This window comes from Penicillium alfredii (assembly GCF_028826965.1).
Source record: "Penicillium alfredii strain IBT 34128 chromosome Unknown utg000007l_segment0_segment0, whole genome shotgun sequence".
NCBI classification, from domain to species: Eukaryota; Fungi; Ascomycota; class Eurotiomycetes; order Eurotiales; family Aspergillaceae; genus Penicillium; species Penicillium alfredii.
In genome coordinates this window covers 1,598,157-1,621,875 of record NW_026622704.1, presented here as the reverse complement: position 1 = coordinate 1,621,875, position 23,719 = coordinate 1,598,157, and the positions used below count along the sequence as shown (strand labels likewise).

At 50.1% G+C, this 23,719-nt stretch overlaps 9 protein-coding genes across 9 annotated transcripts; 7 read left to right on the top strand and 2 right to left on the bottom strand.

The window, feature by feature from the left end:
- Window positions 1–6,744: 6,744 nt before the first annotated feature.
- Window positions 6,745–7,266, top strand: NUU61_005262 (uncharacterized protein; the record flags this gene model as incomplete). Its single annotated transcript, XM_056655844.1, has 1 exon — window positions 6,745–7,266. The coding sequence occupies one exon, from the start codon at window positions 6,745–6,747 to the stop codon at window positions 7,264–7,266; it is 522 nt and encodes a 173-aa protein (XP_056511457.1).
- Window positions 7,267–8,687: 1,421 nt separating this feature from the next.
- On the top strand, window positions 8,688–10,896 carry CweA (uncharacterized protein; the record flags this gene model as incomplete). The annotated part of the gene is made up of 2 exons (XM_056655843.1): window positions 8,688–8,765; window positions 8,821–10,896. The coding sequence occupies 2 exons, from the start codon at window positions 8,688–8,690 to the stop codon at window positions 10,894–10,896; spliced, it is 2,154 nt and encodes a 717-aa protein (XP_056511456.1).
- Window positions 10,897–11,627: 731 nt separating this feature from the next.
- Window positions 11,628–12,071, top strand: NUU61_005260 (uncharacterized protein; the record flags this gene model as incomplete). The annotated part of the gene is made up of 1 exon (XM_056655842.1): window positions 11,628–12,071. The coding sequence occupies one exon, from the start codon at window positions 11,628–11,630 to the stop codon at window positions 12,069–12,071; it is 444 nt and encodes a 147-aa protein (XP_056511455.1).
- Window positions 12,072–12,216: 145 nt separating this feature from the next.
- On the bottom strand, window positions 12,217–13,738 carry NUU61_005259 (WD repeat protein; the record flags this gene model as incomplete). Its single annotated transcript, XM_056655841.1, has 2 exons — window positions 12,217–13,438; window positions 13,491–13,738. The coding sequence occupies 2 exons, from the start codon at window positions 13,736–13,738 to the stop codon at window positions 12,217–12,219; spliced, it is 1,470 nt and encodes a 489-aa protein (XP_056511454.1).
- Window positions 13,739–13,911: 173 nt separating this feature from the next.
- Window positions 13,912–14,699, top strand: NUU61_005258 (uncharacterized protein; the record flags this gene model as incomplete). The annotated part of the gene is made up of 2 exons (XM_056655840.1): window positions 13,912–14,041; window positions 14,098–14,699. The coding sequence occupies 2 exons, from the start codon at window positions 13,912–13,914 to the stop codon at window positions 14,697–14,699; spliced, it is 732 nt and encodes a 243-aa protein (XP_056511453.1).
- Window positions 14,700–15,570: 871 nt separating this feature from the next.
- NUU61_005257 (putative GAJ protein) lies at window positions 15,571–16,317 on the top strand (the record flags this gene model as incomplete). Its single annotated transcript, XM_056655839.1, has 2 exons — window positions 15,571–15,573; window positions 15,670–16,317. The coding sequence occupies 2 exons, from the start codon at window positions 15,571–15,573 to the stop codon at window positions 16,315–16,317; spliced, it is 651 nt and encodes a 216-aa protein (XP_056511452.1).
- Window positions 16,318–17,128: 811 nt separating this feature from the next.
- Window positions 17,129–19,458, top strand: rim8 (pH response protein PalF; the record flags this gene model as incomplete). Its single annotated transcript, XM_056655838.1, has 2 exons — window positions 17,129–17,593; window positions 17,650–19,458. The coding sequence occupies 2 exons, from the start codon at window positions 17,129–17,131 to the stop codon at window positions 19,456–19,458; spliced, it is 2,274 nt and encodes a 757-aa protein (XP_056511451.1).
- Window positions 19,459–19,713: 255 nt separating this feature from the next.
- Window positions 19,714–20,537, top strand: NUU61_005255 (putative secretory component protein shr3; the record flags this gene model as incomplete). The annotated part of the gene is made up of 2 exons (XM_056655837.1): window positions 19,714–19,759; window positions 19,891–20,537. The coding sequence occupies 2 exons, from the start codon at window positions 19,714–19,716 to the stop codon at window positions 20,535–20,537; spliced, it is 693 nt and encodes a 230-aa protein (XP_056511450.1).
- A 434-nt stretch (window positions 20,538–20,971) lies between these two features.
- Window positions 20,972–22,210, bottom strand: NUU61_005254 (uncharacterized protein; the record flags this gene model as incomplete). Its single annotated transcript, XM_056655836.1, has 2 exons — window positions 20,972–21,333; window positions 21,412–22,210. 2 exons carry the CDS (start codon window positions 22,208–22,210, stop codon window positions 20,972–20,974), a joined length of 1,161 nt encoding a protein of 386 aa, XP_056511449.1.
- Window positions 22,211–23,719: the final 1,509 nt, after the last annotated feature.

Sequence of the window (23,719 nt, the reverse complement as noted above, 5' to 3'; positions counted from 1 at the left end):
ATCTAATAACACAATTAAAGGAACCGAGTCATAGAGAGACCGATATCTAATAGAGTTCCTACGAGAAAGAACCTAAAGAAAGCTCTCGGCCCCAAGATAAGGCCACCTTACTAATCGACGCGTATTACAATATATAAGGTTCCTACAAAGGAGAACTTAAAAAGAGTCCCATAAGCAAGATCATAGGATAATACCAGAAAAATAAAATATAAATATACAATATCAGCGTTATCACGATAACCGAATAATTACTAGATATAACGAACAATAAACTACGAGACTATATTATAATTAAGCACAAAACGAAACAGGTCTATACCACTAACAAGAAACCACAAATTCTAAAAGAATATCAAGACTTCGAGAATATTTTTACAAAACCAACAAACAGGGTACTACTAGAGCATAGCCTATTCGACCATAAAATCAATATAGTAAAAAGCAAAGAACCTACTATTAAGCTAATTTACTAGCTATCCGAGAAAGAGTCTTAGATACTAAGAGAATATATCAACGAAAACCTAAAAAAAGATTATATACGCAAATTAACTTCACTAATAAAATACCCGATCCTATTCATTCTAAAGAAGGATAGAAGTCTACGTCTTTATATAGATTATCGATATTTAAATTTAATTACTATCAAAGACCAATACCTATTACCTTTAATTCACGAGATCTAAGATTAGATTTAGGGAGCAAAATACTTCACGAAGTATAATATTACCGACGTATATCATCGTATCAGGATTAGTATAGACCACGAGTAAAAAACGGCATTTAGGACTAAATTCGGACACTTCGAATATATAGTTATACCCTTCAGCCTTACTAACGTATTAGTATCTTTTTAACGATTTATCTATACTGTATTAGATAAATACCTCAATACCTTTATTATAGTCTATTTAGATAATATCTTAATATTCTCTAAGACCCTCGAAAACCACGTCGAATATAACAAGAAAGTACTTTAGAAGCTTAGAGAAGCTAAAGTATTTCTCAAACTCAAGAAATACGAATTCTATATCCAGGAAACAGGATTCCTAGAATATATTATTAGTACTAAAGGATTTAGTATAGAAAAAGAAAAAATCAAAAGTATTCACGAATAGCTAACGCTACGCAATATTAAGAATATCTAGAAGTTCCTTAGACTCGCTAACTACTATCGACGAATAATCCTAAACTACGTATATATCGTAATAGGACTCTATTGATTCACGAAAAAAGGAGAAAACTTTATATAAAACGACGCAGCAAAAAAATTATTCTAAGACCTTAAAGAACTCTTTAAAGAAAACGCGATCCTCGTAGTATTCAACTACGAGAAGCTAGTCATAATTAAAACGGATATATTAGACTACGTATTAGACGTACAATTAACCTAACTAGGCGATAACGATAAGCCTCAACCAATCGTATTTTAGTTAAGAAAGATAATCGCAGCAGAGCTTAACTACGATATTCACGATAAAGAATTATTAGCTATAGTATTAGTATTCTAAGTCTAGAGACTATATCTAGAAGAAGCTAAATATATAGTCACAATTAAAACAGACCACAAGAACCTCACGTTCTTCACAACGACTAAAGTACTTACTCGACGATAAACACGATAGACTAAAATCCTCGCGTAATATAATTTTAGAATCATTCACTATAAAAGGACAGAGAACAGCTAAGCCGACATATTAAGCCGACGACCAGATTACGAACTCAACACTAAAGCAGCAGACCTAGCAATCCTTAAATAGAACAAGGACGGATCAATCGGCTATAATAGATAAATCCTCGCAGTAACTATTAAACTCGAGAACGATAAGCTATTAAAATAGCTCCGAGAAACTACTACCAACGACCAAGCAATACAAGATTTACTTAAGGATTCAGCGGAAAACGACAAATTAACAATAGATAAAACCAGACTCGTATATATATATAGATTAATATATATTCCAATATCACTACAAGAAGAAGTTATCAAACGTCACCACGATATACCTATATATAGGTATATAGGAACCAAAAAAACTATAGAATAGATCTCACGTAATTTCTACTTTCCGAATATAAAACAAAAAATCATATACTACACTCGATAATACAATATATATTAACGAAATAAACCAGCAAAACACACGTAATATAGAAGATTGCAATCCGCAGAAACCCCTATAAGACCTTAGGAATAGATCACCATAGACTTTATCACGAAGCTACCAGACTCGGATAAATATAATATAATTATAGTTATAGTCGACAGACTAACCAAATATACTTATATAATCCTAACGACTAAACGGATCAGCGCGACCTAAATAGCGAATATACTACTTCGCTATATCTTCGCGAACCATAACACACCAAACAAAATCACATCTAACAGAGATAAGCTATTCATATTAAATATATAGTAATCATTCACGGACCTTATAGATATTAAGCATAGACTCTCTACCGTATACCACCTATAGACCAACAGACAGACAGAAAGGGTCAACCAAACCCTCGAGTAATACCTAAGATACCACATTAACTATCAACAGAATAACTAGGCAGGATTGCTACCAATAGCACAACTCGTATATAATAACGCAATAAACTCAACAACCAACGAGACACCATTTTTCACAAATTACAGATATAATCCCATAATCATCGGCGAACCAATCGGCAAACAGACAATCGCAGAATCAGCCAACCTTTTAGCTATAGGACTCAAGCAGCTATACTTACAGCTATCTAGAGATATCGAATTTATCAACCTCTATATAAAAAAATATTATAACCGACGCTACTAGAAGGGACCTAACCTAAAAAAAGAGGAGAAAGTATATCTCCTACGTCGAAACATTAAGACTAAACGACCTAGTAACAAACTCGATCACTTAAGAATTAGACCATTCACTATTAAAGGAAAAAGGGGACTAATTATATATCTCTTAGATCTACCTAACAACATACGACGCATCCATCCAGTCTTTTATATCTCGTTACTCGAACCCGTACCAGAAAACGCCGAACTCATTACCAACGTAGAGATCGAGGAAGAAACTAAAGACAAATATAAAATCGAAAAAATTCTAGACAATAAACACATCAGTAACAAGCCTTACTATCTTATTAAATAGAAGGGGTATAATACCTCTAAAAATATATAGGAACCTATTAAACACCTAACAGGTTACTCCCAACTAGTTCGATAACTCCACTAGTATCGATAATCGCGGAGTTAACACTCGTCTAGAACTCAGGGGGTATCCAATCAATCTCCGCCAGAATCTAATCAAAATTCGGATTCTTAGTAATAAACGATAACTACTAAATATCGAGAGTAGAAAGGGAAACCTACTCTAGAGATAATTTCTTTATATCTAAAATTACCAACAATTCTATATTATATTCTAATATTTTAAACCCGCGTTATTCCAAGAATTTTTATTATTTCCGTAATCGGGCATAACGAGCTAAGGTCTCAGCAATTTTACTCTACACCTCCAATAGACGAGCCTATAATTAATTTAACTCCGGCTCTAATAAATCTAACTCGTTATTAACGGCCGATAAATCCGTTATTATTTTCTTCTTTATTTACTAAAACAAAGACTACTCCTTTTTAGTATAGAAATCACGTTTATATAAGTAACCCTACCGCGTACATAACACGTATTTTGAATATCTTCGGGTTCGATCCATCACATACTCTTTACTAGAATCGCGATAACTCTCGTAAAGAACCGAAGGGACAAAACCGAATCGTTAAATATATTCCGTTTAATACTCGTAACTAGCACCTCGACTTCGAGATACCTTAGGAACGCTTTCTAGGACAACGTTAGCTTTACGCTTCGCGGGTATAACGCGATAGAAGAAGAAAAAAGCACTTACTAAAAAAAGAGATTCGAAGATAACCAGACAGCGTAAGCCTACTTATATTTTCAAGGACGAAAACCCACGAGAGGGGAAGGTGATATTACGGACCAGCCACGTTAACGCCTTAGCGTCCTATAGAATAGGAACATTAGAGCCAACCGATTTATACTAACAGAGATATTAGCGTCACGTAACCAAGAAATAATAGAACGATCAACGATAGCATAGTCACTAACAGCTACTATACTACCATCTACCAAGATACCGACAGAAAGAGAAGGATATATAAGGACGCTCATTTACCATATATCTAGCTCTTCGCGTTTAACTCATATTATCAACCTCAGTTATAAGTTTAACTCAGATTGTCTCGTTTACACTATAATCCTCTCAAGACAACCCCTCTAGTAGTGAAGCACCCTCGGTACTTCTATCACTAAGCACCCCTTACCTTGACCGTTCCTCGATACCTCAACAGACCCGAGCCTATATAAGGCCTGACTAACAAGGCAACAGTACGGTTGCGAGGCCAGATATCGTTGATACTAGGAGACCCTTGGCCTTCTAGTATAACTAGAAAGACCCCTGTGTCTTGGTATCTTGAGAGAAGTATACCTTCAGGTTCCAGCTAACATTCATAGGTGACCAGTGCGTAACATAAATATTCGTTAGAAAAGATTAGATTCTCCTAATCTGAAAAACTCACCTATTCACGTATAAAAACACGTCTTTTTTATATAACCGACTTTAATAAAGGTATTTATTTCTTACTCTTCTATTTTTAAAGCCTGTAGCCTTTTAAAACGCGTCGAATTATTAATCAAGAGAGTAAATAGGGAGTATTCACTCTAAAGGCTCTATAACTTATTCGCGGGTTCCGATAGGCTATCCGATAGATATATCGAATAGTCTAATTACTAATCTTAGAAGATCTACTACTTCTAGACAATAATTTAAGAGTATAGTATTACTAAAAGCGATCGCGAGTCCGGTAAATTATAGTACGGCTAAGATTTAAATCGTAAGCGATTTTAGTAGGATTTAAGCTATTTTCGAGAGCAAAAATAATCGCTACGCGAGTAGATTCTGATAATTTATTGTTTTACCTATAATTTGCACTAATTTCAGTACTAAAATATCGCATATTCGTTGTGGTAGAGAGAAAAGAAAAAAGGGGTTAGAATATGGATTTTACTAAAGTGGGGTGCTATACAGTGGGTGACCACCAGCGAATCCTGGCTGTTGTATGTTTTTCTTTTTTTATTTTTCATACCTGTTTATTGGTAGTATATAATCAATAGCCCTCATTTTCTACAGAAAAAAAGAAAAAGAATATTCTTAGGTTCTTTAATGACTGTTAGATGAATTAATTATTCGATTTATTACTGAGCCATAAGACTTAACATAGGGTGGAGCTATATAGATGGTTGGTCTCAAATATATATCTGGAGTAGACATTGCTATTTCATTCACAAAATTTTGGTTGGACTGTCTAGTTTCAATTATCCGAGAAACTCTACTACTCTCCGTAAACCAGAAAAGAAATATCAGTAAAAATAAACGTACTAAACATACTAAATTAGGCTGGCCGCATGCGGGTTGTGGGTGATAACCTCGGGTAGGTGCATGCGACTCCAGGAATTTGCAGACCCTAATCTGGGATAAGCACTAACAAAGAGTTAAAGTTGAAGATTGAAGGTATCAAAGTATGACTTGAATTATGTCTACATCGTTCTTTTACATTTTATGCCTGAACCCAGCACAGTCAACAGATAAATGTGTCGTTCCTCCTACCGGGCTAGACCAGTAGTAGATGCAAAGTAACACAGGAACACAAAGTACCACAGTGTCAATAGTCGACAGACAAGCGTATACAAGGCTCAATATGTCCAAATAAATAGAGCGACAATAGATGCCGAAGTTAATGATCCGTAACTAAACAAACCGCTCTGTACAATGTTCCAAAGACACCGACCACAGTCAAGATAGACTCGAGCCCTAATTGAAATGAGGCGCCAGTTGCCCTACCTGCTGAGCGACCTTACAGAGCAGGTTACATCCCATAGGCTGTATCCAGGCCAGGGTGGGATCCTCACATTGAAGTGGACGAGGAGACCGCCGAACGCAGCCTCTGGAAGGGATGGGCGAACAAGGCACTTCAATGATCGACCAAGGGAACGGACATGCCACTGAGCAATGTGCCAATCAAAGCACTCTTTTTGCTGCAGGGAAAGACAATCCCTTCCACGAAGGGAGCCGGGAATGCTGCATCGAGTGGTACGAGATTGCCAATCTAGGGATGAGAGCAAAATCGTAGCAAGCGGCCTTGCATCTCGTCCCCCTCCAGTGAGAAAAAAAACATTTCTCGGAGAGAACTCCCCCTCTCTCTTTCGAATGTAGGGCAATTGGATTTTCATTCACCCCAAAAATCCCCCAGTGACCTGGGCGTGTGGAGTGACTGCCGAGAAATAATCAGCACTGGAATTATCAGGAAGCCACCGGGTTCAAGTCCTTTCCTAACATCAAAAACTCCCCGGGCACCAACATTTGCCCATCCAGTGCAGCTTTTTTTTTTCCTCTTCTTATATTGGTTATCGTGCTTCTCGCGCAGTCACCCGAGTGATGAGATTGCCGCGGTCCGCCTGGACTTGGAGCGCATTCCAGGTTGACACGGCATTGTTTATGTATGGAGGTGTCGCTACTGTGGCCATCCCCGTCGAAGCAATCACCTCACGACCTCCCAAGCCCAAGCCTACCCCCGACGAGACCAAATCCAAGCGTCGGAGTTTAAGAAGATCTCTCTCCAAGATCTTCTGATTCCCGGGAGTCACCATCCCCGATCGACCACCCAGTTTCTTTTTCCCGGCCATGAGTTTGCATGGGCTCGGTGTAATTGGGGCCCAGGTGGCCGCATCCATCAAGAGCAACGACGAGAAACATCCTTCTACCCCTCGATGTCCATCGCCCGTGCGCTCCACTCATTCAAGTCCCTGTCTCAACGATGCCCACCCACAAGACTTTGACCCGCACGTCGGCGCCAAACCTTCCTCTCCCTTCTATCGCCATGGTTCCCCGACCATCTCCTTCGAGCAACTGGCTTTCTCAACAAAGATGTCGAGCCGCAACCACAGTCAACTGCGAGACCTCGAGAACGCGGGCCCGTACTCGGCACTGCAAACCGACAGCCCTCGACGATCGAAGCTGTGGGAGGAAGAGAACCAGCCGCGGACATGGTTGCAGTCATTGAGCACCCGTCAAAAGATGGGACTGAAAGTGATCGTGGCCGTGGTGACGGTAGGAACCATGATTGCCATCGCATTGGGGATTACTGCAGCGGTGGGAGGTGCAGCCTGGAGATCCGACTCCCAGCACACGGCTGTCGGAGGGTGATGGGTAAGTGGTGGCCAGCCACCAGGATGAAATAGACTTGACGCTGACTGTCTACGATCTTGATCATAGTGCATTTGGACCCGGTTGAACATCACTGGGTCGGCCACTCATTTTCACAAGCATGGACCACGCTTGGCCCTGAGTTTATACATTTTTTTTTTGTTTTGGCACACATCAGGGACGGAGTTTGGGCGCAACCATTTGATATTCCTAGTTCAATCTGAAAAAAAGACAGTTCCACCGTCTGGACGCAGTAATCATTGCAACCAGTGGACAAACTGGCTGGATCTGTTGTATATTCCGGTAAATGATGCTGGCCGGTAGTTCCCCTGGTGATGTCGAGTGTATTCTCGTAACGCGCCAGTCCAGTGTGGGGCCGCGGGAACAACGATATCCCGTCCACGTGACCGCACCTACAAAACGCGCAAAATCGATCACAGCAAATTCTTCTTTCTTCATCATCGAAAAGCTAACAGAACCCGCCACGACCATCGTCCCGAATCCACGGCGATGTGTTGCCTTCGGGCCTACGGGTCCGATTGGTTCTGGAGATCAATGATCCTCGATAGGAAGTTCGCCTCCCGTTGGGTCCTCTTCAGTGAGGGCGATGGGGGGAGAATGTCGAAGACGGGATACATTCCCTCTCCTGTAAGCACTCTGGTGCAGAGTAGCAACCCACCGTGGAGTAGTTCGAGCGGTGTATTTATGTTGTGCAGTCGCTGGCAGTACACAGGTCCTCTTGGGCTATTGTGACTTGCCAGACCGGCATCCTGCCTGACTGACATCAGTTGGCATGCCTATGGAGAGCCCCACGGCGTTTCACACATCTCTCGATGAATGAGATCAATTGCCATTAGCCCTTTGTGGATCGTCCATATTTCGGACACTCGAAGAAGAGCATACCACAACAGCGTGGCCGTGCCCTTTGATGGAGTACCAAAACACACCCCCTGGCGCCGACGGTTGGTGGAGGCGACGGCGAATTCCATTCCCCCCGGAGATCCATCCCTCTTCCACCCCTCGGAGAATGTCACTTCTGCACTTCCACAGGAAACCACACGGCACTTGTTTACCATCGACGATGATCTAAGGGGCTTGGCCGCGGACCTGTGATGTTGTTTTCCATTCCCAACAACATTCTGAAGGCCTTGGTTGCCGCTTGGTTCCATCTGGAGACCTGGCTCGCTCACATCAATCCGCATTCCGACGGCGAGTCGCACAGACTAATCATGAATGTAAACCAGGTACTAAAGGTTCGAAGATCTCCTGAGGCCCCCGAAAGCCTCCTTCGTCCTGAGTTTGAGGGAGTATCTTCCAATTTCTTGAGCCGTTCTTTTGCCTACTCCCGTAGCGCTTGCTTACAGTCACTCTTTTAACTACGGGCATCTTGATACATCTCTTACAGTACTTGCAACCTCATCATGAAGGGTCTTGTTGGTGGAATCCCGCTGGCCCTCCTGGTCGCCGCTGCTCAAGCGCAGGGCTTTGAAGGCCACCATGTTCGTTGCCCCAAAAACCTGACTATAAGATGCATAACTGACTCGGAATCGAAAGGGTCGCGTCCCGCCCCAGAATGGCGGCACGGCTCTGGGTGGACCGTCTGGCAACGACGGGGATGGCAACATCCCTGCTCCCTACCCCGCCGACGTCCACACGAACAGCCATGTGAACGAGTGGAGCAAGGAAAACCATGCCGTGGACCTGAAGAACACGGATGTGTACCCGCCCCCAGCACCGCAGCCCTTTGGCCCGCCCATCCCTGGTCATGTTCATGGAGGGGGTTCTTTCCCAAAGCGTAGCTGGCCCTCTGGGGGCACCGCTGAGGGTGGCCCCTCCGGCAATGACGAGGGCCAAAGCTTTAACATGCCCATCACTGGAAACTTCCACACGGATGTCAATGAGCTGAGTGATGATGACCACTCGATTCACGTCAAGAACAAGGACATCCATCCGCCGCCTTTCCCGCCTCACCCGCCTCACGGCGGTCCCCCCGGTGCTTTCCACGGCCCGCCTCACGGCCCGCCAGGTGGTCCTCCTAGCGGTCCTCCTCACGGCCCTCCGGGTGGTCCTCCTAGCGGTCCTCACGGTCCTCCTCACGGTCCTCACGGATCGCCCAACGGCCCGCCTGCCGGTCCTCCTGGTGGCCACGCGGGTGGTCCTTCGGGCCCGCCCTCGCACGCCCTGCGCACCCCGACTGACGCCTTCGAGAAGCGCTTCGGTCCTGAGGAAGGCGGCACCGCTCTCGGTGGCCCGTCTGGTAACGACGGTGGTCACGAATCTGCCGGATTCCCCGGTCATGGCCACAACGGTGGCACCGCGCTGGGCGGACCGTCTGGTAACGACGGTGACCACGGACCTGCCGGATTCCCCGGTCATGGCCACAACGGTGGTACCGCGCTGGGCGGACCGTCCGGCAACGATGGCGGCCAGGGCTTCTCTCGCCCCGTCGACGTGAACACCAACAGCGCCGTCAACGAGGCCTACAAGGATGACCACTCGATTGACCTCAAGCACAAGGATGTTTACCCGCCTCCCCCGCCGCCTCACTTCCCTCCCCACGGTGGCCCTCCCCACGGTGGCCCTCCTGGCGGCCCTCCCGCTGGCGGTGCTCGTCCTTTCCGCCGTGCTTTCGCTCCTGAGCCCCAAAACGGTGGTACCGCTCTTGGTGGCCCATCCGGCTACGACGGCGATGGCGACTTTGTGGATCCCACTACCGTGGACACCAACAGCGATGTAAACGAGCACCATGAGGACAATCACGCTGTGAAGGGTGACTTCACCAACGTGCACCCGGCCCCGGTCCCTGAGCTTCCCTGGATGGAATACAGCCACCCCCCCGCCGGTCCCGCTGAAGTCCCGGAGTCTGCTCCTCACGGCCCCCCGTCTCCCCCTGAGGGACCTCCCTCCCACGGTGCCCCCTCCGGACCTCTCTCCGGTCCCCCTGCAGGCGCTCCGGCTTCGCCCCCTAGCGACGCCTTCGAGGGCCCTCCTAAGAGTCACACTCCCCCTCGCGAGGAGCACGAGAACGCGCCCGAGTGCGCCGCTAAGGCCCAGGTCGTGCACACCGTGACCAAGACACACACCCAGTACAGACAGGCTACAGCCACCCCCATGGCCTTTGCCCAGCCCTCTTACTCGCACGGCGTCCAGGCCAGCTCGATGCCCATGGGCGCAACCCCCATGCAGTCCTCTGCTATGGCCGACCCCAAGATGCTGTACTCGAGCGCTATCCCCATGCAGTCGTCAGCCTTTGACCCCAAGATGATGTACTCGACCCCAGCTGTGCACTCCGCCGCTGTCCCTATGGCCTCCTCGTCGCACATCCCGTACGAGAGCTACAACTACTCTCCGCTGAACAGCCATGCGGCCTCGTACTCCCAGATCCCTGTGCACGTCCCCATGGCTACCCCGGCCTCGTCCTCCATGGGCTCTGCCATGCCTTCCAATGGCATGGCCAAGATGATGCCCAGTGGAGCCTCGCCTGAGTTCAGCTCTCGCGCTTCGGTGTCCGCCTCGGCCTCGGCCTCGGCCTCACACGGCCCCATGTTCACCGGCGACGCCGCTCGCCTTTCCGGTGGCATTTTCTCGGCTGCCGCCGCCGTCATGGGTGTTCTGGCTTTCATCCTGTAAAGTGGCGGTGTCCTGTGAATTGAGCTGAGACTGCTTGTAGTAGCTTCTTGTCGATCGTTAGGGCCTTTCCACTGTCCTTCGCTTCACTCCAACATCTTTTTCCCTTTCCATTTTTGTATCTGCGTTGGCTTTCTCAATACTAATGTTATTGTTGCTTCTTCTTGGAGTTCACGAGTATTTACCTCAATGAATTTGTTCTCTTCATATTCAGGTATACTGTAGAAGTCGTTTTATTGACCAATACTCATATTCTGACTTCCCCTGTTTGTCATTTTCCTCAACAGTAGGAGCGCTCGCGCCTTGGAAGTGGACCTTGGGCATTTCGTCACCATCTCACATCCCAACCTTGCTACCATCCCAAATCCCATGAAATTACCTTGGTTAGACTTGCCCTGAAAATGCAGTGCAATCCGTGCCTCCTCGTTTTCTGTCGTTGCCACCAATTAAGGTAGCTCCTCGCGTGATATCATCACTCCATCATCCGCATTTTGGAGTAGTGACATCAGCCCGCCAACAGAATATGGAATCGAGCGCCTCATTAACTAGTTACTGTTACAATGAAATATAATTGCTCTCTTCGCAGTACCCCATGGAAATAATCTATCCCTCTATCCACTAACACAAGTTCAACGCTTCAACCCATCTACATTGACACCTACTACACTTCCAGCTCTAGCCAATACCGCAAAACCAACAACCTTAAAAGAACAAAAGAAAAAGGAAAACACACAATGGTCTCTCAAAAACAAGACCCCCACCAAGGCGGCACCCTCTCCGAAATGGCCGCAACAGGCACAAGCATCCCCAACGACGCCGGCCTCCAACGCACTATCCCGTCGGTGCCACGCCCCGACCAGTGCGCCGAGCACTTCCACTTCGACAACGAGGGCCTGGCACAGCCGTCCGCGGCAACCGCCGTCGACAACGCCACGGACATGCCGCGGTCGACGCGCGATGTCGGCGTTACGGGCGAGGTGGTGACGGGGACGGGTGACACGCTGCCTGTGGGCGCGGAGGCGAAGCGTGCGTTTATGGGCACGAATATCCCCGCCACCAAGGGGGATGCACGCGATGTGAAGCATGCTGGGTTGACTTCGTCGGCTTTTGATCGGTTTGTTAAGGAGGATGGGGATTCCGGGGAGAAGGTTCGGGAGCATACGCTGCGGAATGGGTGATTCGAGGGGTTTTCACTGGGAAGGGTTTATATTAGAGTATGTTAGGGTAAAACTGTGGTTTTTTTTTTATTATGCTCTGTATTATGCGGTTATAAACGAAGTGGCCTGTATCGTTCAGAGATCATGAGTCTGTGCTGTTGTATGGTCATTCTCCTTGTAGTCGAGAATTGTCCGGCCCTAAAAACCCCTGGTAGATCTCCTCTAGCACGTCCCGTTTCCTCTTGCGGTCGGCGTGCTCTGCCTCTTCCTCCTCGTCGGGTTCCCCGTCAGGCTCGCGGGACACCCATGTCCGGATCGTGCCATCGCCATGCGCAGAAAACAGCTCGATGCCCTCCCCCGAGCCACCGTTGCCGCGCCAGACCAAGTCGTTGATGCGCGCGGCACTCAGTGCAGTCGAGCGACCTCGAGACCCTTGGGACCCGGCCATCAAACCAGGGACCCGGAGTCGTTTGATGAACGTCCCTTCGCGGAGTTCGAACATGAAGAGTTCCCCACGATCGTCTTGTTCATGGAAGTTCGGCCAAAGCAGTGTTTCATGGCCGGAGTCCATGAAGTGTTTCGGCACAATCAAGGGAGCTCGCTCTGCCAAGTGCGACGAAGCACTGTTCCGGACTCGAGGCCCAAAATGTACAAGTGTGTTTGCGCCGCTGGCTGAGTCCCATACGCGAATGCGCGCATCTTGTCCTGCAGTCACGAGGTGGCTGCCATCGGACGTCCAGCGCACCCCAGTCACGGCGCCATTGTGTGCGCGAGCGTGTCGCGCAAAAGCCGGTCGACTCTCATATGCCGCTGGCGCAGACCCGGACCCTGGGGGAACTAGTCCTACCGGATCATCCATGTCCAAGGTTGCGATAGCAGAGTTGTGGCCCCCGCGACGCACATCGAAGATGATCACTCGGTTGTCCACTGAACCAGATGCCAGTAGATGTGGCCGGTGAGGAGCCCATGCCACAGAGAGTACAGGTGCATTGTGTCCCGGCAAGCCATGAGTTGACAATCCTGACCGCAGATCAACTAGTCGAACCGATGGCTCTGAAGTGGCTACCGCTACGAGCAGCGTAGTATCCGGCTGAGACGAGAACGAGTGTGCATAGGGCGTACACTCCAGATTGAACGTATGGACAGGAGTAATGGATGGCGACTGCAAGGCCGAAAGCTTCAAAGTGCCATCGTGCGACGTCGAGAAGATGGTGGACGGGACGGGATCAAACGGGTAAATGGAGAGCGAAGTGATCGCGTGCGTATGCGCGTCGCCGTGCGAAGACTTGCTGACCGATGCACAAGACCGGTGGACGTGCTCGAGCTCCGATCCTCTTGTTTCGAGATCCCAGAGGTGAATCGATGGGTCCGCCCCGCCCGATATCATGCTGTTCCATGTTAGAACTCAATGCGATGACCATGGCGAGGTGCGGCACGCACTATCGGGCCTCGAATTGATCGAGTGCTAGGCAGTTGACTCCCGCCTTGTGAGCAAACACCTCTTCTGGCAGGTCGAGTCCCGGGTTCAGAGGCGTGTTATTTTCAGACCGGCTGGGTGCAGGTCTGCGGCTGGAGAACCGTATTCCTGGACCCGGCTCGAGGTGGTGTACTAGCTGGGTGGTTTGGGCGACATGGAAGGTGTTTGGAGCGACAGACCCGAGGGCTCTGTTAAGGAGATAGGAATTCATTCATTCATTCATCAATGGTGTTTTGTAATTGAGGTGCACGACTCGACGGTGTCTGGCTGTGACCTCACCGGATTAAAGTTGTACCGGCGCATTTGCTGATCAGAAATTCGATGTTTTTGGTTCAACTCGAATGATTCATGAGGTTCACCAGATGTGTTTGACATCGCTGGAAGATGTCATCCGGCAAGCCGCCGGACTTGGATCCGAATGATTTGGTCGAGTCCCTGGAGGTCGAGCTCGATGCGGAAGACCAATCGTTGAAACACGCCAGACGCCGGGCCTCTGTCTACGATGCGGTAGCTGGTATGTTGCTTGAACTTGCATTCTATGGAAATGAACAACCCATCTGACGAGCACAGGCCGTGTCAATCTCCGCGGATTCCATCCGTCGGCGCCGTTTGCCTCTCGGTATCGAGATACGCTTTCATCGGGCGCACGAGTCTTCCGCCCCGAAGAGGTTCTTATGCGCTCACAGAACATCCCCAAACAATCTGCCGAGAACGAAATCTACTTTGCACATGAATCTCTCCCCGCCGATGGGACCCTGCCGAGCTCGGAGCTCCTCGAGGCAATCCATGCCTATGCGGCCGATTACTACGAATACGCGACTGAAGACCACGGACAAGACGACTACCACAGCATGGACGAGACCGCATTGATCGCGATGGGGATCTTAGTCGAGGAGATGGCCCAAGAGGCTCTGGGTGACACCGGGGATTTAGTCCTCGTGGAAGGCCAGGAGTTGTCAGATGAGGAGGAGCCCTCGGGTGCCGAGAGTGATGGTGTTCCACAACTCGCGGGTCGGGCACTCCGAAGAAAACGGGCGAACACTGCCGCAAATTGTGCAACTGTCAGCACGCAAGAAAACCTCAAGGGTGTGCGCAAGAAGTTGAAGCGCCGCAAGGTGACTCGGGCGGCGTCGACGGATGACATGGACACGGAAGTCGACGAGGCGCAATGATTCTTACAATTAATAGGATCTCGGTTCTTATCATTCAAGTCGTACGGAGAAAATGTCCTCATCGCACCGCGGAATGGTCACATCTTTGGCTGTGCGCTCATCAAGGTGACTCGATGGTTACGGGGGTTTTGCATCGCCACGCGGCAGCCCTGGGAACATAGGTCTTCCCGAAGACCTATTGTCAAGCGTTGTCGAATCACGACAGTCTAACGCGCATTCGACATTGTCGATGTGGTGGAGAGTCTTGGATCCCTGGCGCTCGGCCGGCTGGTATCTCCCTACATGCTCGCCGCAGGCTGAGAATGCTCTGCAAGAAGGTCCAGGGCGTCATGGCGAGATCTGATCTATAGAGAAGCCCAGCTCGGTAGTGGTCAAGCTCACTATGGAAAGTAAACCTAGGTTTCTCTCAGGTTTGAAATGTGATTGCCGGCTATGTTGACCTCAGCCGTTGGTTTGTCCTTGACCATATCAATTGGCAGCCTTTGCTTCCATTGGGTTTGCTCTTGAATTGCAAGGCAAGCACTTTTACAACAGCGAACTAGTGTTCCACGTCGAAGAGGCGAGCGAAATTGGAAGAAGAAGAAACGATATATACAAAATAGTTTTAACCAATGAGCACATTATTCTAGCAGTGTCTAGTAAGACTTATTGCTTATTGACAAAAGTCTGTAAATTAAGGCTGCAATGGCAAAGTGCGAGATCCAAGTGTGGGAGTCGCCCTGGCCAGCTTCATCCACTCCACAGCTCTCCACCAGCAAATGCTTAATGTGCCATGCTTCCTGTCTAAGGAAAGTTCAGTTGCAACCAAGCTTTGTCTGCTCAGATCAGGTGGAGATCTCGATCCAAACATCCCAGATCGTTTTTACCAGACATGGTACGTGCCCCTGACAGCATTGTCTACCCGGGGGAAACACTCGGAGAGAAAGGCCATGGAAGCGAGACAGACTGACGCGTCCTTGGACATCCGAAGCCACCGAAACTCTCTAAAAGCGCCAAACAGGATCTGATCCTGACCCACCTCCGCTCCACCGGTACCTGTCACACGCTCAAAGACCTGGAAAAGATGCTGCCCTCGGTGGCCTCGATCAATGGGATCCAGGTCAAGGAATACATTCAGGCATTGACCGATGAAAACAAGCTTCGCGTCGAAAAGATCGGCAGCGGCAACTGGTACTGGAGCTTCAGCAGCGATGAAAAGCTGGAGCGTGAGCGGCAACTGGCCCGGGTGAGAACGGAGGTGGAGAAAACCCGCAAATCCTGCGCCAACGCTGAGGCGGCCCTGACCGCCGAGACCGGCCGTCGGCTGGAGGAGACAGATTACGATGGGCTGGAACAAGAACGCGAGGCCCTCGTGGCCACCAAGGCCGAATTAGAGACCGAGGTTGCTCGCCTCCGGAATGCGGCGCAGCCTGACTCGGTCAGCAGCAAGGGAGTCACGCAGGTCCAGGACGAGCTGGCGGGGTTTCGGGAAGATGCCCTGCAGTGGACGGACAATATCTACGTGCTGGAGGAGTATTTGCGCAAGTTGGCGGGCGGGGATCGGGAGATTGTCGAGGCGGTGCAGCGCGAGTGCTACGGCGACGAGTATGTAGACGGGGGGCTACGAGAAGTGGGATGAGCGATGAGCGATGATTTCGAGTCATTCTATAATGCAGCGTATTCATAGCTATTCATAACGAAATGAATGCAATATCCATGGGAAATTAAGGCAGACAAGTTCGCGGCATACTAGGGCCACCCAAGAGAAGCTTGACTCTGGAACACGCGAATCGAATCGCTGGGGCTTTCTCCGCCCGGGCTTATCGCGAACGCTTCCTCTCCCTCCCTCTCCCTCTCTCTTCGGTCTTGTAATCTGATTCTCTTCTCATTCTCCGAGTCTCCCGATCCACCTCTACGCCCACATTCCATCCTCCTTCCTGTCGCGCGACATCTCCCCCTCGACTCTCATTCGCACCTTCGGCTTGCACACACCACTCCCAGACCCCCCCGTTCGCCCCCAAGCCCCATCCCCCCAGCCCTCTCTCGACTCCCGCACTGCGAGGTCCAGGCAGGGTGTTTGCGATTCCTGCCTTGCGCTTCGATGCCACGAGAAACAATGCGGTGCAGTGGCCCTCGATCATAACTCCCACTCCTTTCCTCGGACCTGGGGGATTCCCTCTCGCGTGCCGACCCGGAACTATTCCCGTGGCATTTGGAACCAGACCGTGAGTCTGTGGACTTACCCGGGGTGTCGGATTCTCGACAGGACGTACCGTTTGACGTGTCGCTCGATCAGGTTGCCTCGACGGTGCCTGCGTGCCTGTCCGATCATTCCCCGCCACCCTGTGTCGCTTCGGGGGCCGTGTGTCTGTCACTCGGATTAGTGACTTGTCTCCCCTCCCTCCCCTCTTGTCGCCCCGTTGTATGGATGCAGCAATCAGCTGTGTGTCATGTCCGCCAACCCCCCTTCCAAACCTTCCACGTCGCCGCTCAGTCGGAATCGCACCTCTCTCCTGTCCAAGTTTCGCTCCCCACTGGGCCAACGAAATCGAAGCCTCCCTGATTTCTACATCGAGCTGGATGACCCATGGCGCTCATATTTCCCCGGTGATATTCTCAAGGGTACCGTGGTTGTGAAGGTGGTGCGACCGGTTCGCATCACGCACATTGTGGTCTGTCTTCATGGATATGTCAAGGTGTTCAAGAACGCCGTCCCGTCGGGCGAAATGTCCCCCGACCTGGGATTTCTAGGTCCCGGGCGCGGCCGGCGAGGTGCGGAGTATTTGGGCAATGGGCTGGCCACTTTGTTCGAAGACGAGATCGTTCTCTGCGGCGAGGGTCGCTTGAAAGAGGGCATTTACAAATTCCACTTCGAAATGGGCCTCCCTCCATATGCTCTTCCCAGCAGTATTAATGTGCGCTTCTTCCCCTCTGCGATGCTACCCGTCCATGCTAACAAGTTCAAATACAGTTTGAACGAGGCGCCATTTCTTACTCGCTTACTACCACCCTCACCCGACCGACCACCATGAACCCGACTCTTACCTTTCGCAGACGGATTAATCTCCTGGAAAACATTGATATTGCTCCCTTTCCCGCTCCTAAAGCCCGCATTGTCACTCTGGAACCCGTTTCCAAGCGCTCCAAGTCGCGCGCGAAATCCAAGTCGACAAACTCCGACGCAATTGCTGCTCCAGATACCTCTTCGGTCGACACCCCTGTGAGCGGCACTGCAACATCTACAGATCAAAGACCCCCTTTGAGCCCTTCTCCAAGCAATGTCAGCACGTCCAGTCGGCCTAGTAATAGCAGTCAAAGCTTTCAAATCGCCAGTGATCCGAGCTCGTCAACAAGCACGAACGGGCGGAATAGTGAAGGTCGCAGTGCGACTCCGTCCGTCTCCGATAAAACCATTACAGCCAAGGCCGAGGTTTTGCGCGCAGGCGTGCTGCCGGGAGATACTTTGCCCATCAAGGTCACAATCAACCATTGCAAACAGGTGCGCAGCGCGCATGGCATCGTTGTTACTCTGTACAGACAGGGTCGCATCGATCTTCACCCTGCCATTCCTATCGGCTCAACGGCATCCGGGAAGAAGCCCGTCTACGAGGACTGCTATCCTCGGTCGCGTACAGGGCTTGGAGGATTAACTCTGGGGACGAGTCGTACCACCAGCACTTTCCGCAAGGATCTGTCCCAAACATTTGCACCGCTCATCGTCGACCCCAACACCATGTCTGCCGTCGTGAAAACCTCCATCCGAGTCCCCGAAGATGCCTTCCCTACCATCACTCGTGTGCCAGGGTCCATGATCAACTTCCGGTATTACGTGGAGGTAGTTGTCGACTTGCGTGGCAAAATCACTTCGCCCGATCGTTTCATCCCGCGATTCAAGATGGTTTCGGGCGGCAGCAATTTCTCGCCCAGTGGGCAGATTCTCAACCCAGCCGACGTGAACGGGAACGGCGTCACAGCCAATTGGGCAGGGAACATCCTGGACACGGATCAAATTCGCCGCGAAAAAGGTGTGATTTCAGTGGCGTTCGAAGTCGTGGTTGGGACTCGCGATTCACAGCGCGGTCAGGGCGGGGTGGAACGTACCCCATCCACGGCCGCCGAGTCGTCAGTGTCGCACACGGCACAGCCCACCTTGATGACTGTCAATCCCGTCGACGGGGAGAATGGGCCCGAGGCCAGCCCACTACCCCCTTCACATACGGATTATGGAAACCAAGACGATTACGGGTTTCCGGAGGAGATGCATTGGGCAGAGTATCCGGAAGAATATTCGCAACCATTCCAACCGATTGGACCAGCACCCCCAGAGATCGAAGAGCCCGTGGACGAGAAGACGCGTATACGAAGGCATGAGCAAGCTCTGTTGCCAAGTCGACCACCAGAGGACGATGGTGCTGGGCCATCTACTGCGGAAGGGGCTGTCCCAACCGCGCCGGTCCTGCCCGATGACCATCATCTTCAAGACTATCACCATGTCCCATCCCCGGATACCAATGAATTGCCGCATACTGTCCGATCAGCCGACTCACTACAGACGGTACTTGTGAACGGCTGCGCGGCCGAGCCCAGTGAGCCGCCAGGACCAAGCGAGGACAAGCAAGAGCTGGAGCGCCAGCGACTCATGCAGCATGCCAGTTCACCTGACGACGAGCCTAATGGTGGGCCCAGCCAGGCACCGAGTGCTCCAGTCTTTGACGAAGATGATCAATTGGTGGGCGGGATGGCGCAGGCCGATGAATCTTTGCCTCGGTACCAGCGGTGATATTGGGGGGATCTGTATATTTGCATTTGCGGGATATTCTGGAAGATACCACTATTCGCATATCTGGCTTACTCTCTTACTAAAAATGGCGCAATGTGTATCATAACTAGAGAGGCTCATATCATTATCAGTCTGTCAGTCTGACATCTCTCTTATCTTTTTCTTGGGGGGCGTCTTGGCACCCGCTTAGCGATAAATCGTGTTTCCCCCCTGTCCTCTTTTCCCTCACCCATTTACCTCGACTTCCACCTCATCATGGCCTTCAAAAGCGGGTCGTTTGCGACCTTTCTGATTCTCTGCCGTGAGTTTCACTTTTCCGGGGAAATGTGGCTCTAGTGATACACCCGGCCCCAACCTCACCCGCAACGTCCCTGCCACGAGGCAACGACCAAAAAAAGAGTAAAACCACCTGCTAACCTCTCTATGAAATAGCAACATGCTTCTTCCTGGGCATCATCTTCTCGCTCTTCCCCTACGACTACCCAATCCTGTGGTCCACCGTCCCAACCCCAGCCTCGCACTATGACTACTTCGAAGCCCACCTCCGCTTCCTGCACGCCTCCCCGCCGCTGATCCCTCGCATCCTCCACATCGTAATCTTCCTGGGCCTGGCCGGCCTCGTCACAAAACTCTACCGTCCTTCCGAATCAAACATGCTCTTCGACGGCGCCTCGCTGGTCCTGTACATGTGCGGCATCACCGTCTACATCGCCAACATCGTCAAGGGCCTGCGTCTCGCCTCCGCCGGCCAGTACGGCGCCGACCTCGCCTCCAACCCCGAGGAGAAGGACCAGATCCTCGGCCGGGAGGACTCGCTAAAGGTCCTCGCTGCTAGTAACACGATCCTGGCGCTGGTCCTTGTCGGTATCTTGGTCTTGCAGGCTGGGCAGTGGTATGCTGAGCATAAGGATGAGCAGGAGTTCGAGTCGCTTGCGGCGGATAAGAAGAAGAAGACTGATTCGTCGGATGCAAATGTTGCTGGTGCGCAGGATGCGCAGACTTCGGCGAGTGCGTCTGGGTCTTCTGCTGCTGCGGCGAAGCCTGGTCGGCAGGGGAGTCAGCGGAAGAAGAGTAATTGATTTCTTTTCTTTTGCTTTTACTTCTGCTGTTACTTTTGCTGTCAGGGTGTTGTCTTGAGAGAGTCCTTTCGGTGTGGACGTTTTGTGTGGTGTATGAGACAAAAACTGTAGTATCTTGTAAACAGACAAGAGCGCTAGAGCGAGAAGCATTGCTGTTGGTTGTCAAATGGACTGGATTCGGTTTCGTCTATGTACATAAGACCATGGCATTTCCATTCGCGATAGGGAAGACGAGGAATGCAGATATGAGGTACAGATTTCTCATGTATATCGAGAATGGCAAAGAAAATGCGGGGCAAGAACAGAAGAAGGCAAGAAAAGATATCGTCACATCGCAGCAGGGGAATCATAACATAAAAATCGGGACAGGCATACAATAGACAGCCAACTCAGACACATACTAACTAGGTAGTAGGTGTGTGTGTATGAAGCCATCAAGCGAACGAGAATGGGCTCCGTGGCAGATCCGGCGAGCGCGGACTCAACGCTTTGGCGAAGAGATCCTCACCGGACTCCGCGCTCGTTGTGCGCGTGATCGATCCCATCGCCGCGAACCCGCCCGGCCCGCTGGTTTGCTGGGCTTCCTGGACGGACTCGGGCGGGTGGTGCGCCACGGTCTTGAGCGAGTCCGGGCCAGAGGGGTTAGTGTGGGAGCTGGGCGTCGGCGTGGGGTTGGTGTCGGGGGTCAGCATCGAGTGCATGGGGCGGCTGGCGATGTTGCGGAACGAGCTGAATGATGAGACCGCGACGTCGGGGGACTGCGGGGAGAGGAGATGTGCGGTGTTGGGGCCGGGGCCTGGTATGGTTAGTGAATGTTTTGAAGGACAAATATTGGGAACAGATAGAAAGTTTTTGCAAAAAGAAGAAAGCATACCAGCCTTCGCAGATAAATCCTTCTCGCTGGTCTGCAGCTTCAATCCCTTGAGCTTATCTGTCAATTTGCGTCCGCTAATGGGCGACACTGGGGTGGCCGGCCCTGTGGGATACACCGACGACGAAGTCGACGAGTCGTGGCTGCTGGCGACGGTATCAACGGCACGCGACGTGATGCCAAAGTTCGTCTCGATCCACTCCTTCTCCTGCACGACCATGTGCAGCGCGATTCCCTCGGCATTGTTCAGACACTCGTCGTGGATCTCCTGCTCCAGCACCCGCAGTCGCTTCTTCGCCCAGATCGTGTGCAATACACCTTTCTTGCCGGCCGCCCGGCCCGTCGCACCCAGTTCCGGTGGGAAGATGGCGGGCAGGGGATTAAGCTGGAAGGTATCGCGGGGTTTTGAGGGCGGGGTCGAGGTTGTAGTGTCCGCGGTGTCTGTTTGTTCCGTTGTTGCGGCCCGGGATTCGTATGAGAGCGTAACCACCGGCGGAATGGTTACATTTGGCGGCAACAAAAAGTAAAATCGGCGTAGGCTTTCACTTGGCCGGTCATTGGCGGGGAGCACTGTTGTCTTGCCAGTCCAGGAGACATGCCACGACCCCTCCAACGTAGATCGAGTGAGGTCGTCGTCCTCCCACTCGATCATCAAGATTTTAGTGCCATCATTTCCCTTTCCAGCTTCAAACTCGAACCGGGCTAGTGCAGTTATCGACAAGCTCCCACTGATGGGTCCGCGGGGTGTCTCTAGCTCAGCGAATTCGCTGTCTGGGGTGAAGGTGGGCGGTGCTTGAGACATGGCTGTGCAGGCAAATAGTGGGTAAACAACAACAACCCAAGGATCGGATTTTGGGGCCGCTCGGGATTGCGGTTACGGAAGAATCGGGGTGTGCTTGGACTGACACACCACTCAACAGACACGAAGGAATGGCCGGGCTGAGTGGGATGGGAGTGCACCGAGGGAGGAGAGGGTCCTTTGAGACGGGCCGATCACGGGATTTGGTCCATGCGAGTTTAGAGGAGAAACAGTGCATCTAACCTCATAGGGAATGGATGCCCATCACATCCGCTGTTTTAATTCGTGCGTTTGTACCGGCGACAATTTATATTGCATTGGTAAGACTGCCCCGCGTCTAATTATAGAACTGTGTCCACGAGGGTGTGCTTCTTTCATCATTTAGACCATCAATGAATCCATAGACAATGAGCAAGTGCCTTCTTTCAAGCTCTAGTCCTCTTGAAACATCATACTGCTACGAGCCCTTTCTCTTTCATTCAATCTTTCATTTGAAGTGGTGCCGATCCCTGTATATCCTCCTTTATCTCGAATGATCTATTTTTGGCACCTGCAGTGTGACACGACCCGCGCTCGTGCATGTATTCAACGTCCTCGATCTTCCACGATGCCGAGAGCTTTGAATATGAGAACTATACACATCCATTTAGTCTAGAGCGAGATTATTTGCAAGGCATAAGATTTCACCAGCACCAGAAAATATCTTTCTAGCATAATAACAAAGAAAAATCATTGGGTATACTTTCGCTGCTTAAGAGCAAGTATAAGGTCATAAAATTGTTAGGGTTCTGCATAGGAAAATATCTTAGGCTCGAGACAATAAGTTCGCAACATGCTAGAGGTTTCATAAAGGGGCAGATAATGAAATCAAAGCGCGCAGCGGATACCTATCTAGTTGATTGAGCCATCTTCCTTACCAAGAATATGCCTTGAACGAAACAAAACAAAGAGAGAAAAAAAGAAATGATACTTCAATTTACCAATCCTGTCTTCTTGAGTCTCTAGCCAGGATTTGGCCGAGCCAGGGTGGCGGCAATGTCCTTCTGTTGATTGAGAGTGTGCTTCTTGGATGGCCACAGATCATGCTTGCTCATCAAACATGAAACAATAGACCATATGCGCGAGGGCAGACCCAAGCGGCAACACGATCTAAAAAAAAGAACCTTTATTTAGAAGCAATACCAAATGATAGAGACATTGGCTGGGGAAATGAGGTTGGATGCAGAGCTTGTACGATACTGTATGATACTCGAGACCATGTTTGAAAGGAAACGGTGATTTCAGAACAGAACAGCCTATTTAGAATGCCAAGTTAGACATGGATTCGTAGATCTCATGGCCACAAAGAATACCGGGCGTCACCAAGCGGCATCAAGTGTATCCTTGTGGTGGAGTTCCACAGCAGAGTGGGGAGAATAACGCAACAACAAATGACATCAATCAGGATGTACAAAAGCTACGCGATCAATGACTCTAGAATCTATAATTAAACCAGGAATTACTAGTGGTTTC